The 16,536-nt window shown below is 43.5% G+C and overlaps 1 protein-coding gene across 1 annotated transcript in view; it reads right to left on the bottom strand.

The window, feature by feature from the left end:
• Positions 1-392: 392 nt before the first annotated feature.
• The window catches only part of LOC109461513 (myosin-10-like), a 60,559-nt gene continuing 44,415 nt past the window's right edge, over positions 393-16,536 (bottom strand). The window contains exons 27-42 of the mRNA XM_019757895.1: positions 15,579-15,671; positions 15,004-15,208; positions 14,109-14,261; positions 13,519-13,693; positions 12,779-13,068; positions 11,818-11,943; positions 11,097-11,219; positions 9,823-10,035; positions 8,946-9,110; positions 8,188-8,358; positions 7,511-7,767; positions 5,782-5,989; positions 5,130-5,254; positions 4,406-4,514; positions 3,303-3,475; positions 393-1,949 (exon numbers count right to left, since the gene is read on the bottom strand). Coding sequence (XP_019613454.1) covers positions 1,811-1,949; positions 3,303-3,475; positions 4,406-4,514; positions 5,130-5,254; positions 5,782-5,989; positions 7,511-7,767; positions 8,188-8,358; positions 8,946-9,110; positions 9,823-10,035; positions 11,097-11,219; positions 11,818-11,943; positions 12,779-13,068; positions 13,519-13,693; positions 14,109-14,261; positions 15,004-15,208; positions 15,579-15,671 — 2,725 coding nt within the window. The 3' untranslated portion in view covers positions 393-1,810. The remainder of the gene's footprint in view (positions 1,950-3,302; positions 3,476-4,405; positions 4,515-5,129; positions 5,255-5,781; positions 5,990-7,510; positions 7,768-8,187; positions 8,359-8,945; positions 9,111-9,822; positions 10,036-11,096; positions 11,220-11,817; positions 11,944-12,778; positions 13,069-13,518; positions 13,694-14,108; positions 14,262-15,003; positions 15,209-15,578; positions 15,672-16,536) is intronic.

Consider the following 16,536-nt stretch of genomic DNA (forward strand, 5'->3'; position numbering starts at 1 on the left):
CAACACAAGGCCAATAGAGTGCCAAAGGCAAGGAGGTACATGTAGAAATTCTGAAGCCCAGTACACATCCCCATAGGGCCCTAGTATCCATTCAGTCACTGGATACTAAGAGAGTAGATACTAGCTGACAGAGCTAGAAATAGGGATGGATACCTGGCTAGAAATTCTTTTGCATCACACAACAGCCATTCTCTTCGTAAACTCCTTTTCTCATTTGTTTTTGCCCTGCATCTATTGAAAGTGGTGCAATTATTTAACACATGTATACCAGTACGTGATCTGCAACCAATGTGTCTAGCCTAGCATATAATATGCAATTACAGACACGCTAACTCATCCATTATAGCAGAAAGCAGTAAAAATAACGAGACATGCCCAGGGCAACACATGACTCCTCCAGTATCAGGCTTGGTTTTATTTCATCATAATGCAATGATAGAAAATGTCCGATCCCAACAACACTTCCTCGTTCCAGACAAAAGAACACGTGACCGCCTTGCGCCAGTCACCTTGCTATGACACGTCATTTGCCAGGCGTCAAGCCGTCCATTTTACGATCATTCGCACATACAGTACACATTACTATCATTATTCATGCTAGGCGTTACAAAAGCAAGTCACGCAGACAGTTCCAGCATACTAGAGAAATCATTTCAATACATGATAATGTCCAAAAAAAAGAAGATATATATCCTAAACTCACTTGTATTACAATTCTCTCACCCTTCAAAGTTGTGATTTTTGAACAACCAAATAAAGGCAAAGAAGTAACCATCATTACCAAAGCAACATCTCTAGGGAGAATGGGTAAGGCTACTCTTCAAACTTTGAGGCACCCACATTTTCATTGGTTTGTTTTGTTGTGTGATGGCAGTTTGGAGAGAGGTACACAAAGGCTACAGAGGCTGTTGATTGTATGTTGTAAGTATACAGATACTTTTTCTGACCGAATCAATTGTCATTTGTTCTCCAGCCACGAGCACAAATACTAAGTACATCAGCTGGGTTTTGCTTGTGTGCAATGCCAGGAGCCCATGCTTTCCTCAGCAAGTCATATAATGTACGGTGCCTGAAAGTCCCCCGACTTAAACCACACCATTTGCAGTTCAGTTCAACATCTACTTACAGCTGTATACTTGGGACCTCTACCAGCCCCAGTGGTACTACTACGTAGAAAAGCATAATGCATTACCTGCCACTAAGCAGTCCAAAGAACTTCATCTCTCTAAGGGCAAATTACTTAATAAAAATAGACCTTCTGAAGATTCAATCAGTCTCAGTACTAGAAGAGGAATGACATACAATTAGATATTTTATTTTCTTCATATATATAGATTATCTTTGAAAGTAGGTCAGAGCAAGGCATGGAGAGAACAGATGGGAGCAATGAAGAGATTTCTCTAAAGTGAAAATAATACAAATGAGTGAGAAAAACAAAGGTGGAAAGCGGTTAGCATAGCTTTAAAATGTTGTCACTACCTGTTTATTAATGTTGCTATAGGTTGCTGTCAAATTCTCTCTGAGCGTTACGCCCCCTATAAAAGACAAGATATGCTGCAAACTCTACCTGCCCTTTGGAAAATGTTTTATACACCCTCCTAATTATCGTCTCTCCATTACAAAATGAATTTGCTCTTCAAGTATAGTGATAATGAATAGTAGAAAAGCTTTAGTCCTGTCACCTAACTATACGTATCCTCATAGAGAATGGGAGCAGTCTAGCAAATTAATGATGAAGCGAGGATGGCCGAAGCCACCCTGGGATGGAGACCACTACGGTCCCGGGACAGAGCCCGGGTCATGTGATCGCTCAATCATCCTCCCCGTCTACACCATCGGAAGCAGTGGACTGCTGTGTCATGTCCAGTTCATTGGAGGAGGCACCGCTGTCCACGTTGTTAGCGCGACGCGACGAGCGGCTGGTTAGAAGGTTGGTTGCGCCCCGGTTCCTGGTGGAAAGGCATGAGAGTTAGGGGTTAGAGTCACACACTGGTTAGAGCTAGCCCTAGGATATCAGTGCCACACACCGCAAACCTACCATGCTTCTGTACCTTTCTGTGTGTTGTGGGTGACATGAGAGATAGAAGCTATTGAGAAAAGTTTGAAGTCAGGTTTTCGAGCGTGACACAGATGCATGGTTGGTTTGTCATGTCACACATGCGTGAGATTAACATACACTAATATCATGATGGTTTGAGAACATGTACACCTGTCTAACATTAACAAAAAAAGCACAGCATTTACATGCAGAAACTACCAAGCAAATGGCAAACAACTTTCCAAAAAAATGACAGCAATTCTGCTGTCAGAATTTCTTAGTAACTTTCACTTGAACAATCTTACTGATCACTGTCCAAACACATACTAGAATGTAACAAATGAGTTCAGAAATACATTTGCTACTGTGAATTTTACATTTTGTGTCAGGAGTGTCAAGACGAACATTACTGTCAGTCTATCCTAGTCTGTAGTACCTACATGTAAGATACACTGACAATAAGGACAGAGACAACGCTGTATTACTCTATCATGCTTGTTCACATGGAGTCAACTGGGTTGTTGCAAAGCACACTCATGCCTCCTAATTTACATGAGTCGCAAAAATCACGTGACGGGTGCTTAGCCAAGCAAGGTGGGGTTGGACTGTCCCAAAAGGTACCTGGATCGGCCTTTCCGGCTTTTGCTGAGGCGGAGACAGGAACAAGACAGAGCCAAGTAGGGAGTGAGGGCAGAAATGACAGGCAGGAGAGAAGTGTCAGTACAGAAGCTCAACACAAAATGACCAGAACTCAGGAGTCCTGTTCCCTGCTGGCCGGTGAGAAGAAACCATCACGTGACTTCTCTGCTAAACTTGACTTAGCTTGATCCAGCCACCAGGGAGCAGGATGGTCTAAAATATTGGCTACATTGAGTACAAAGCACAAAGAGGTGGAAAGCAAGCCTAGAAGTTGAAGAAAAATTATAAAAACGGGCGAGTAACAGAAAGAGAAAAAAAAGAAGGAAGAAGCTAAAGAGACTGAGAACCTTCCTGTGGTCTGACAGGACCTGAGTACAGCACCCTTTCTTCATATTTGACCGTTCCCCTTTGCATAGCTGCCCACAGGGTTTCTCTGTCATCTCCTATTGACACATGACATCACACAGCTACAACCTTTTTCTCTAAGAACACTAGGACGTGGGTCTTTCACGTCTTGTCTGCCATTGCCACGTGTTCTTTAAGTTTCCCCTGATCTCCTTTTACCCCTGACGCTTTACTGAAAACCTTATCCTCTCTCTCTCCTAAGCAGCCTGCTTCTGCTAACCTCAGTTTGTTCTTCAGGGCGTTGACCTCTCGTGTCAGGCCGTCGTTGGACTCCTGCATGTCGTCCAGCTCACGCTGCAGCTTGCGCTTGTGGGCGTTGATCCTGGTCGACTCTTCCTCCGCCTCATCCAGCTGCCGCTTCAGCGTCTTTAACCTGGCGTTCATCTTCTCAACCTGGGGGGAGGAGGTTTCACATGGAAAAATTAGAGCATACAAACATACGGACACACAGGGGGAACAATCACTGCCATGTACAATGTGTGTGCGGACAGCAGTAAAAAGCCAAGCTGATCTTCCTTGAAGTTTTTAACCACAGTGGTTCAAGCATGCCTCATGGTTATGCACTGAAGAGTCAGTGTTTTTTGTGCATAACTCCAACCACTATGTTGAAAACTTCAGTCAACTCTGAAAGAAGAGGTGCCACATCAAAAGAAGAGGAAACATCACAGTGCAGCAATACAAGATAGCACCAATCTCTGAGAGAACACGAGAGGCAACAGGACAGGTTCTTGTTGGCAGACAGAGCACTGTACTTATGTCTGTTACTCTAGTCATGTGTAGGAACTCCAGAACTACATGTATTCCAACATGTTGGTAAATGCCTTTAGATCTTTATAGTGATGTGATTATACTATAGTGTGTGTAGAAAGTCGAGATACATGTCAAGGGATTATTCTATCTTCCAGACAAAATGTGCGGTATGTTGTTATGTTGTTTAAGATAAATTATAGTAAGTGACTACTCTCTAAAAGGTCTTTCTATCTATGACTTGACTGTGTTGTATGTCGTATGTGGTGTATGCGTCATCAAGATGGAAAGAAACAGGAGAGATCCCATTAGTGGAAACAGCAGTTATGTCATTATCACAGGTCATTATCACAGGTCGTTAACAGCCGACTTGGATTATTGGGTGATTAACACAGCGGACAAGTACAGACGGACTCCAGTTTCATCCAACCTGTTCTTTGTACTGATCTGCGTGTCTCCGTTCCTCCTCGTTTTGCATCATTTGTTCCTTCAGTTTCTTGTCGGCTTTCCTAGACGCCCGTGCGGCCATGGAGCGTTCCCTGTACACGAGAGAGAGCAACAACTCGAGGGTCATACCTGGTCCTTGTACTGATCGGCATGTCGCCGCTCCTCCTCGTTCTGCAGCAGCACCTCCTTAAGCTTCTTATCTCCCTTACGGGACGCCTTCTGGGCAGACATCTTCTCCCTGTCGCAGAGAGGGGGGTGGGAAAATAACGGTTACGACCGACCGCGGCGCTAAGGCGGCCCGGGAACGGAGAGAGGGCTGGGGTGGAGCGGTGGGAACACCATGCGGGGGGGAACGGCAGCACGACACGACACCACAGCGACTACTGACAGTGGAGGCAGTGGAGAGAACTGCATGCATCAGTACCTACTGTACACCCACCTACAGTCACTACATGCACGACTAACCCACCAGCTACAAGGGTAAAAGACATCTCCTAATGCACTAAAAATACATGCATGCAAAGAACGTTACAGAGTTGCAGTTCTCAGCTCTATCAAACAAAATGCTTCAACGTATACCATAGCAAAACTACAGTAAATAAACATTTCAGCTTCAACCAAGGAAGTACACAGGCAAATCCAAAACACAGCAAAGAAAGAATCAAGCAATGAAATCAAGATGCATCCAGTCAACAGTATGTCAAACAAGCATCAATCAGTTCAAACAGAAACTGTAAGACATTCTTTCCTAAAACTACATTCACTAATAGAGAGATTAAGCACAGCAGTGTAAAATCAACAATGCCAACAACTGTTACAGGTAAGAGCGTTGACAGGAGGAGCGTGGCCTCACCTTGTCTCTGTCTCCAGTTGTTCCTCCAGCTGGGCGATCTTGTTCTCCAGGGAAGCGATCATGGCCTTGCTGCGGGTCTTGACTGTAGCCTCCAGTTCCTGCAGCTTCAGGCGAAGCTCCTTGTTCTGTTGTTGGGAGAAGAAACACAACTTAGCTCCACAAGCTGCCATCCATGCATCACCACTAATTACTACTTGCAATTAAATTACAGCATTTACCATCCTTCTTATCACTCTTTCAGGGTCAGAATTTTTCAACATTTTACAAAATTATTTTCTGTCATGCTTCACTTTTTAAGACAAAGTGAAAAGTCTTAGCTTGTCTATGAATGTTTTAGGGTCAGAATGTTCTAACATGATGGCCATGTAGAAAAAAAAGCTTCACTTATTCTTAGGACAAAACGAACCCTTAGCTTATCTATCAATGTTCTAGTGTCAGAATCTTTCAACATGGTGGCTAAGTAGGATATCTCATTAAAACTATTTACCATCTGTTTTAAAGTTTCTAGCTTCAGTGCTTAAGACAAACTGAAGACTGGGCTTGTCTATCAATGTTTTAGGTTCAGAATTTTCCAACATGATGGCTAAGTAGGATCATCTGTCTTGAAATGTTTCCACCTTCAGTGCTTAAGATATGTTAAATCCCTCCTGACCTGTCTATCCAGCATGGACTGTTGGTTGAGCAGCTTCTGGTTGTTGGACCTCTCTGCGGCGAGCTCGGTGGTGAGCTGCTCCATCTGCACGCCGTTCTTGCGCACCTTGTCCATGAGAATCTCATTGTTACTCTGCTCCTCCTCCACCTCCTCCTCCAGCTGGGCCAGACGGGCCTCCAGACGACGCTTGTCCTCCTGTAGGGCTTGTCTGTAGTGGGGCAAACAGGGCTTAATACAACAGTACAACTACACACACGGAACTACCTATACATGAGCACTCCTATACATGAAGACTTCTTATATGTGAAGACACTGGCTAAACATGACGGAAAATAAATGAAACCTCCTATACACAAAGACTACTCATCATAGATAAAAATTTCTTATACAAGAAGACTTCCTATAATTATATATGATTATATATGTAACACTTCCAATTGGTGAAGCCTTCCTATAAATAAGACTTCTATATATATGAAGACTTCTATACATGATGACTGTCTGTATGTTACTCTCTATTTCCTCAATATCAAAAGGAAACTACTGATCTTTAATGTATAAATTAATAGTGTCCTCACTTAAAATGTTCCTATGTCCACAGTAAACTGGGGCATTAAGTGTACATGTATGATGATTCCCTTTTATGCCATATGCAAAAAAATGCCAAAGCAACTTGCAAAAGCAGACTTCCATGTTTGTTGCTAACATAAAAAAGCAAAACCACTGAAAAAATGTGCACAAAGCTTTGTTTCAGTGCTGCCTATTCCCTAGCTGATGGACAAGTCATGCCCACAAGCAAAGCCAGAACATGCAACAAGAAAAACACAAAATGACAAAGAAAACTTTGCCCATTCTGTTTGCTGATGACTCTCTCCTTCCAGCCTAGAGGTCTTGACTCTTGACAGAAATGGGTGCTTCTTCTGTGAAACCTTTTTGTGTTACTTTCAAAACGCACGCTAGTGATCACAGCCGACCTAGATGCTTGTGGTGTTTTTTTTCATGAGTCATATACCAATTAGCTTTTGCAACTGAGCAAAGAAAAAGAAGCGGCACAAGCCAAAGTCAATGCTGTTAAATAGTAGTAACTTTAAATGTGAGAAGAACAGTTGAAGATTGCACGTATTATGTGGAACTGCAGCTACAAAGTAATACTACCGGTACTACTATGGTATACTGCAAGTATTTAGGGAAAAAACCTACTGTTTGTCTGAACTACATGGTAAAATCGGAAGGGAACAGAAAAGAGGGGGAAACATACAATGTTCCATTAATGAATGGCTGAAGAGACCAGAAGCCCTGTAATTATACACACTGAAAACAATTCAATGACCCTGAAACACTGACTAACCCTTAAGCTTCCCCTTTGACTAAATTCAAGCCTTGTTTATGTCTTCTACCTCTTCCAATGGTGAATTCAGACATTTAGTGTTGTATGATGAACCATCGTTTTAAAAGACTTGTTTCCTCACAAACTATTTGTACACACAACTAAGTGTACATGTCAACTGCTCAATCTTCCTTCTCCTTAGATTGATAAGTTTGATATGATACTGTATCTACATGAAGTACGCAAAGATATCCTCTACTTGCATCTACATATACATCTACAGTGAAGACAACAGTTTTAAATGGTCGGGAATCAATGATAAGATACAGTACTGTTGATGATAGTATCAATCAGAACAATGATTTTATCTAAACTATAGTCCTTTACTATGCCCAGACTTACTTGCTGGCAGAGTTAGAGTTGACCTCCTCTGCGAGCTCGTCCCTCTCGGTGGCGATGGTTTTCTTGCTGCGCTCGGCGGCAGACAGGTCCTCCTGCAGCTGGATGATCTCCGCCTCCAGGGACTTGACGCGCTTCTCGTTGTCCTTGGCCTGCTGGGCCATCTCGTCCCGCGCCTGCCGCGCCTCGTCCAGGTCTGTCTGGAAGTCTCGCATTTGGGCCTGGAACTTCTTCAGCTGCTTGATGCTGTCCTCCTTCACCTGCGAGGAAAGGAGACACTTTTAACAACTTCTTCAAGAACACTCATACATGTATAGAAACAATACTCACAGTTATACAACGCAAATTGAGAAGGCTCAACATTTTGGGAAAGGGGTGCACAATCCTCAAATACGACTTACTGCTTCAACTACTTTTCCACAAAAAAGTAAGACTTTCCTTTGCTTCGTTGTCTTGTTGACAGATGGCATGTTAAAAGCATTACTGAAAAAGCTTGGCCAGTTGGGAATGGAAAACATCCCTGATATTTGCAAACACCACATCATGACAACAGGGCCATGAGTCTTTAACTAAATGAAGTTTTGACACGTATACCGAAGAAGAAGAAGAGGGACTGTTTCTTATCCAATGCCCCCTTTGCAAAGATACCCCGTTATTGCTAAATGGACTCTCCATCTGACCTTGTTGGCCTGTTCCAGCTGGCTCTCGGTGTCCTTCAGGTCGTTCTCCAGCTTCTTCTTGGCGGACACGGCATTGGAGCGCTGCTTACGCTCGTCCTCCAGCTCAGCCTCCATCTCCCGCAGCTGCCTCACCAGCCCGCGCCGCTTCTCCTCGTCATTCTCTTCACGGTTCTGAGCAAAAGGAGGGAGGGGGGCAGTTCATTAGGAAAACAGTTGAGAGTTCAGGGAAAAAATACTGTAGATCACAATTTTTTCGCAGTACTTTCCGTGACTTGTCGCTACTGCAAACGTATAGTTCCGACAAAATGTCCATTTTTATCAGACTGCGAATGTCCCTTTTTCTCAGACCGCAAAGTGATTTACAGTAACTTTCTGTCGTGCTATTGAATATACAATATCAGACAATGTATAGCAAGTTATGAGATGCTCCAGATACCAAATGTTTCTGGTCCTGTTATATATCATGTTATCATTAAAAAAATCCTCTACGATACTCTCAAAAACAGAGATTGACGGACTAGTGCACCATCATCCTCTCCTGAGATGAACGGTGGTCTACTACGTCAGATGAAAGTAAGTTACCCACAAATTCCAGTTGAAATCATGCAACTTAACATGGCAATAATGCACACAGGCCTTTTCATCCATGCAGCTAAGTTGTACTGTGGAGTATAACAGATATAACATCTCTGTGTGTCTGACCTGTAACTCTCTATCGAACACCTAAGTTGTACAGAGGAGCATAATTGATTTAATACCTGTAGCTCTCTGTCGTACTTCTGCTTGAGTGCCTGCATGTTGACCTCCAGGCGCAGCTTGGCGTCCTCCGTGGCCTGCAGCTCATCCTCCAGCTCCTCGATCTGTGTCCGCTGCTCCTCCGCCTGCTGCTCCAGGGCACGCTTCGACTTCTCCAGCTCATGGACCTGCGAAAAACAAACAAACAAACAAACAATTAGGACTACTGCTCCAGGGCACGCTTCGACTTCTCCAGCTCATGGACCTGGGAAAAACAAACAAACAAACAAACAAACAATTAGGACTACTGCTCCAGGGCACGCTTCGACTTCTCCAGCTCATGGACCTGGGAAAAACAAACAAACAAACAAACAAACAATTAGGACTACTGCTCCAGGGCACGCTTCGACTTCTCCAGCTCATGGACCTGGGAAAAACAAACAAACAAACAAACAATTAGGACTACTGCTCCAGGGCACGCTTCGACTTCTCCAGCTCATGTACCTACAGAAACAAACAAACAAACAATTACTACACCTTCTTCATCAATGCACACTAAAGCTTTGACTTCTCCAGGTTATGAACCTGGAAAATATTGGCATAAGCTGTACTGCAATTCCATGATTTCACTAGGGAGTTTGATCTCATTCCATTTGATTATCTTCTTCCCGGTGAAGAAAATTAATATTGTACCCAACAGGCACCTCTTTTGAAAAAATTTTTTGACTGAAGCCTCAAAGTTTTGTGAAGTAACTGCCCTTCACACTGTAGCTTTTTCTGTGAACACTGAACATCAAATAAGGCTTGAAAGACCTGTCCTATTAAGGCTAAAATGCCAGAACAGAACAAGGCATTTAGTTCCTTGCATCTCTCTTGTACAAGACAGAAGTCCATCCTTACGTTCTTCCCGACGTCATCCTTGGAGCTCATGAGCTCGTCCAGTTCCGCCCCCTGCTGCTTGCGGACGCGCTCCGACTCCGACAGCTGGTCGCGAACCTCCTCCAGTTCCCGCTGCAGTGACAGGTAACGGCTCTCCTTCTCTCGCGCCTCTCTCTCGGCTTGGTCCCTCTGTTCCATCAGCTTTGCTCCATTCATCTTCTCTTCATTCAACATCTGTGGGGAGAACATGGCAAAAACAATAGGGATGTCTAAAGATCAAATACATGGTGGCCTTTCAAATAAGGTGTCTCATATTTAAGTTTTGGCCCAGAAGGAAGTCTTACAAACTAAGGATATATTACAGCCCCAGGAAAGTTCCATATTAGATTTCTCAAAAGCTATGTTCCACTTGTACCCATCTATTGTTCACTCACATGTAACTGTTATCACTTAACCTTTAGTATACTTAAGTTATAATCTTACATAAACAAACAAATATGACTACAACGGGCTATTCTGCATGCTAAAATTCACCCACCCCCCTTCCTAGAAGATAATGCATGATGTATGTCGAGTTCAAAGATTTTTTTTTTGTGAAGTGTACTACGGGTATCAATAACACCACATTGCTATTGTGTGCTTGCTTCATGCTCTTTATGAACAAACGAAGGTCACATGCTGATTCTCTATCTACAGGTCTACACAAGACAAGAGAGGGTTTGCCTGTACAATGTACAAACCTCTTGCATCGTCTGAGTGCAGTGAGAGAGGAGGGTTGGACAAAGTGAGGACAGGCATGTTTGAACAAGTCACACGACAGACAGGCAAGATTAATTCTGCATTAGGATCATTCTACACTATCTAGAGACCAATTTACCTGTTTTTTTTTACTATTTTTACTTTCCCATGCCACATGAAATAGCACAGTGTTCTATAAGTTAATTTAGCATTTCTATATACATGTAAGGGGCATGCATAGTGATCAAGGAATTGACACAACTTTGGGAGAGGTTTACACATCATGAAAATCAAATTGGTCCTGACATGATCTAACATTTTGCTTCACAGAGGATACTGATACACATTTCTTTAAAGAATGTGAAAAGAAGTATGGACAATGAATATAGAAAACAGACATAGAAAACAGACTGCAAAATGACGCACTACTAAAGTCATTGAATGAGATTGTGATGATGACTATGTCAATGACACATGCAGGTCATAAGATGAGACAAAAAAAAAACGGACAACAATGTGCAGTAGTTGTGAATCTTTAAGAAAGTTGAGTTTCTCACCTGGTCAAACTTCTTCTGCTTCTTCTCCAGGTTGGAGATGTGTGACCGTTGCTGGTCCAGCTGGGCGTTGGCATCGTCCACCTCTCCCTGCAGTCGCTTACGGGTCTTCTCAAGCTTGTCCACCTGAACAACACGTCAGGAGTAGTCTCAAGTTAACTCCAGAATTAGTTACAGTGTTAGGACCTGTATGGCTTTCATTTTGTTCATTTCATTACGGATGTTTTTATTTGGACCTTGTAAGTTTAAGTTACATAATTGTATGGATTTATTTTGTGTACTATTTTGTTTTAAAAATGTCTGGAGTCACAACTTAAGTCCAGAATTAGGACCAGTATGTCTTATGCTTTCAGTTTGTACAATTACAAATTTTTTTATTTGGACCTTGTAATTATAATTTCTATAACTGTACTATAACTGATTTATTTTGTGTACTATTTTGCTTTCATATTAAACACTTTAAGGTTAGCTGTACGGCTAAAGGTTATCGAAGTAAACCAAAAATCTGTATCTGTATAGCTGGTATAACTGCCCTTTGGCATAACATATCAGCTTCAATACAGCTACATGTAAAACAAAGATTTTTTGAGAAACAATGTTTTGCATCTTCTGGAAAGTAGCAATGTGCAGGCGGATGAAATTTGACAAGGGGCATTGTTATCACTCTCTAAAAACCAAGCACTGCCACTAAGGCAGACATAGCTTGTTACAGAAGGGGACTGACCTGTGCCTGCAGTTCCTCAAGCCTCTGCTGGAGGGCCTCCATTTCTCTGGAGGCGTGCTTCTTCTGCTCCTCCATCTGCTCCAGGGCCATGCTGTCCTCCTCAGCCTTCCTCTTGGCATCAGACAGCTGTGTGTGGGGGGAACATCACAAGGTTCACTTTCCAATATCCTTCTGTGGTTCTGTCACACTTTTAAAGTACATAATGAGCTATGGACATGCAAGTACTGACTTGGTACGGAGCCCTCAACTTAAGAACTCCAGTTTCAATGCTGTAAAAGAATTGCAACTAGGTCGAAGGGGACAGTAGAGCTAGATGTCCACGTTTCAACCAAAGTTGACCTTCCGGCTTACAGATAACTCTAACATGTGGAGGCTACGACCAGCATGTGACAGTGTCAGGGAGGGGTTTCAGTTTGGCATACTGAACCTTTGAGAAATACAGTGCAGGTATACTGACAGAACATCCAAAGGCTTTTGCTGACCTGAGCCTGCAGGGAGCTACACTGCTTCTCCATGGCTATGTAACTTGTGACAGTCGGTGAGTATGGTGCAGGTTTGTGAGGTTTATAACTGACCTGAGCCTGCAGGGAGCTACACTGCTTCTCCATGGCTAAGACTAACTTGTGACAGAGTCAGTGAGTATGGTGCAGGTTTGTGAGGTTTATAACTGACCTGAGCCTGCAGGGAGCTACACTGCTTCTCCATGGCTAAGCCTAACTTGTGACAGAGTCAGTGAGTACGGTGCAGGTTTGTGAGGTTTATAACTGACCTGAGCCTGCAGGGAGCTACACTGCTTCTCCATGGCTAAGCCTAACTTGTGACAGAGTCAGTGAGTATGGTGCAGGTTTGTGAGGTTTATAACTGACCTGAGCCTGCAGGGAGCTACACTGCTTCTCCATGGCTAAGACTAACTTGTGACAGTCAGTGAGTACGGTGCAGGTTTGTGAGGTTTTTTACTGACCTGAGCCTGCAGGGAACTACACTGCTTCTCCATGGCCTTCTTAGCCTCCTCCTCCTCCTCCAGCTGCTCCGTCAGGTTGTCCCTCTCCTCCTCCAGGGAGCGGATCTTGGTGTTGAGGCTGAGTTTCTGCCGGGTCTCCTCCTGCAGGGACTCCTGCACGTCAGCCAGCTGGGTCTGCAGGGCGTTGTTGGCCTTGGTGAGGGAGGAGGTGCGAGACTCCAGGTCCTCCAGCTGCATGCTGGCAGACTCCAGTTCAGCCTGCACCTTAGTCACCGTCTCCTGGGACTCACCTGGGGGGAGGGGTGCATGTTTACTTTTACCATGTCATAAAACCTAAACAGTTTTGTGTGTGCTATCATCTATATCTTTACATTCATGTACACTAAACTTTAGATTCAATGTAGGCCTGTACATTTGTGTATGATCTAAGGTTTGCATGAAATCAACTTTGTATCTGCATACTATTAGCTTATTTGTAGATTTTGATGTCGAATTAAGCATATCTAAAATGTAGAAACATTTTACATAGTTAAACTCAGGTGCAGAGACATTTTTTCATGCATATTAAAATCATAGTCTTAGATATAATGTAGGCATCATTTACATAGACTGCCTCGGTTTTCCAGATGACCTCATAATGTATTTTTGATCTTGTTCCATCAGTTTTCCATTGGTGATTGTCCTTTCATGGATAAATATAGTTGTAATAATAGGAAGTAGGAGTCTACAATTTTAAATACCTTTGCTGGCGTCGAGTTCTCGGATGCGCTCGTTGGTCTCCTGCAGCTGCAGCTCCAGGGCGCGGCGCCTCCGCTCAGACTCCTGCTTCTGGGCCTGCAGAGACTTCAGCTCGTCCGTCATGTCTGTGTTCTCAGCCTCCAGGGAGTTCTTCGTCTTCTCCAGAGCGGTCTTGGCCTAAACATCAAGTACAAATATATGAAACAAAATGTCTTCAGAGACAAGAGGACACTGAACCAGAGTAGTTTTAGAACTCATGTTTTAGATTAGCATCAGACGTCACAATGTGTACTTTACTACTTCTTTTGTACTTGTATGCCTGCACTTAGCCTGAATACAATGATATACATCTATATGGACCATTATTTTTAGACCAACATATCATATTAGTGACTTATCCAAGAGCAAAAACTGCTGTTAATGATGTATTTCTAGGCTGGAAAGTTTAGGTTGCAAGGACGATGTCAAGTACAGTTCACCATGTTTGCACATCACATTCAAAAAGTATCTAACCTTTACTACAACTGAATTATATTACAGAGAAAGCTTAAGAAGAGTGATCCAAAGAATCCTCCATAAGAAGACATTCTACCCTCTTCATGGCGTCCAGTTGGTCGTTGAGCTCCTCGGCCTGCTGTTGGTTTTTCTGCCTGAGCTCCAGGATCTGCTGCTCACGGAGCATCTGTTCATCCTGCAGGGCCTGCTTCACCGAGTTCAGCTCTTGTTCACGCTTGCTCCTCAGCTCCTGTAACACAGCACAACAAAGACATGATACATAGTGGTTTAGTTGGTTTGCTTTTCTTTTAATGCCCACGATCATGATGATGACCATTCTGGCATACTCATTTCACCTGAGCGAAGTGAGGAAAGTCATATAAAGTGCCTTTCCCAAGGGCACAATGTTTGTGACTTGGCAGGATTCAAACCCGGGACCTCTTGGTTCCAAGCCGAATGCTCTGCCATTACACCACGCGACCCCACAAGTGTCAATGAAGGTTAGACATCCAGGTAGATCATTACATCTAAGTAACAGAATTTTGTCCTGTTGCCTGCATCATTTTGCATCACATTTAATCATAGGCTTCAAATTCATGATTGTTTTCCTTACTTTACCTCCTGGTGCTACAAAAGCACAATTGTTTGATTCACAACAGAAAAATATCATCAACAACAGAAAAAAAACTATTTTGCTCTTAAAGGCTCCCAATGCAGTTTATAGGGCTTGGAAACCTGATTTTTCAAAGCCAATATTCTAGTCATTTATCTACATACTGAGTTAAAACCATACTGTCCTAATGTATAGTGACCCTCATGGACCAAAAATTCCAAACATTCTGACGGAAAATAGTTACTGGAAGGCACCTGAGCTGATTTAAATCACAAATATTTCCCAGTTTTGCTGCCCTGAAATCACACTGGATGCCTTAATATCTTTCAGCGCTAGAAAAGACAACTTGTTTGGCATAAGAAAATGTCTGCTTCCTGACCTGCTGTGCAGCTGTTGTGTCATAGGAGTCTTCCAGTTCTGTCTTGAGAGCCTCCAGCTCCTCGCTGAGGTCCCTCTTCTGTTTCTCCGCCTTTGCCCGTGAAGTCTTCTCAGCCTCCAGGTCCTCCTGCAGCTCAGAGACCTGGCTTTCAAGCTCACGCAGGGCCTTCTGGGCAGAAGACTTCTGCAAGGTCTCATCGTCAATCCTGAAAAACACAAGTCCACATTTTTTACTTGTTGGCTTAAAATTTCCAAGGGTCCTTGGAAGTCCTATTTTCCCTTAGTGCACTACCTAGTGAAATGCAAAGGCACTACGCTATACGACATAAGGTACTCCCCAAACAAGGTGGAAATAGTCATTTAAGTTCATCTGTGTTGGTAGTAATTGTAGTAAAATGTTCCAACACTAGGTTTCACAGAGATCAGATTTTCAACGACCTCTGTTGCCTTCATTAGGATGAAAAGGTTGGAATAATAAGGTACGATCAGGAATACAACAACATCACAGAATGTAATATTCCCTTACAACGACTGCAAAACACCACTCTTAGATGAGAACTTCATTGTGAGACTTACTTTCGGAGCGCACTTGCCAGTTCCTCTTCTCTCTTGGCCACCTGTGTCACCAGCTCGTCCAGGTTCTGCTTGGTCTCAGACAGCTGCTCTTTGGTGTCGCCGAGCTCCATCTCCAGCTTCCTGCGCTGCTTCTCCAACTCTCCACGGTTCTGGAGTGGTGGGCAAGAAACAAATTTAATCTTTACATACTCACATTACTCACACTCACTGTCCGGTTTATAGTCTGTTGTTCCCAGACTTCCGAGGGTTAGACGTGCTTGCACAGGACTATACGAGAGCACAGACCACATTCTCTTTCAGCACAACTCACAAGAAACAAAACTGGAAGGACATGTCAACATGAAATATCAGAACAGCTACAGTACAGATCGCGGGATAAGCATCATCGGGATTCGGGATTTTGCGGGAGATCCCGCGGGAGTTTGCGGGATATCACGCGGGAGACTGCGGGATATCCCGCGGGAGTTTGCGGGATATCACGCGGGAGATTGCGGGATATCCCGCGGTATTCTTTCGGGAGGCCTGTCGTGTCCCGCGTACCGCGTAGCGAAAAAACTTGGTGCGAGACCCCGAAGTCTGCCGCGGCTCGGAACGGCGATGGCGGCGTGTCAAATGTTTATTTTTACGTCCTGCCGGGCGATCTGTGACGGGCCGATGGAGTCTGACGCCAGTCAACTTTGCTACAATTTTGCTACAATTTTGATGGTGTTGAAGCATAGGAATGTACGAAAATAATGTGTATAAGGTGTTTCTCACGCGGTCATAGTTATTATAAAACTGCTACTTTTTTTCAAAGCTATTGTTCAGCGCAAACTTTAACTTTAAGAAACTACCGTGAATGAATACAATGTAACGTGTAGTAATCCCTCCGTCTCCGGTAAATTCGGCAAGATTGTTACCAAGAAATAAAAATTATGAGGCGTACCGGCAGTAGTTTGTGGTTGTGTTTCATAATCTT

This window comes from Branchiostoma belcheri, unplaced genomic scaffold (genome assembly GCF_001625305.1).
Source record: "Branchiostoma belcheri isolate BF01 breed outbred unplaced genomic scaffold, Haploidv18h27 scaffold112, whole genome shotgun sequence".
Classification (NCBI taxonomy): Eukaryota; Metazoa; Chordata; class Leptocardii; order Amphioxiformes; family Branchiostomatidae; genus Branchiostoma; species Branchiostoma belcheri.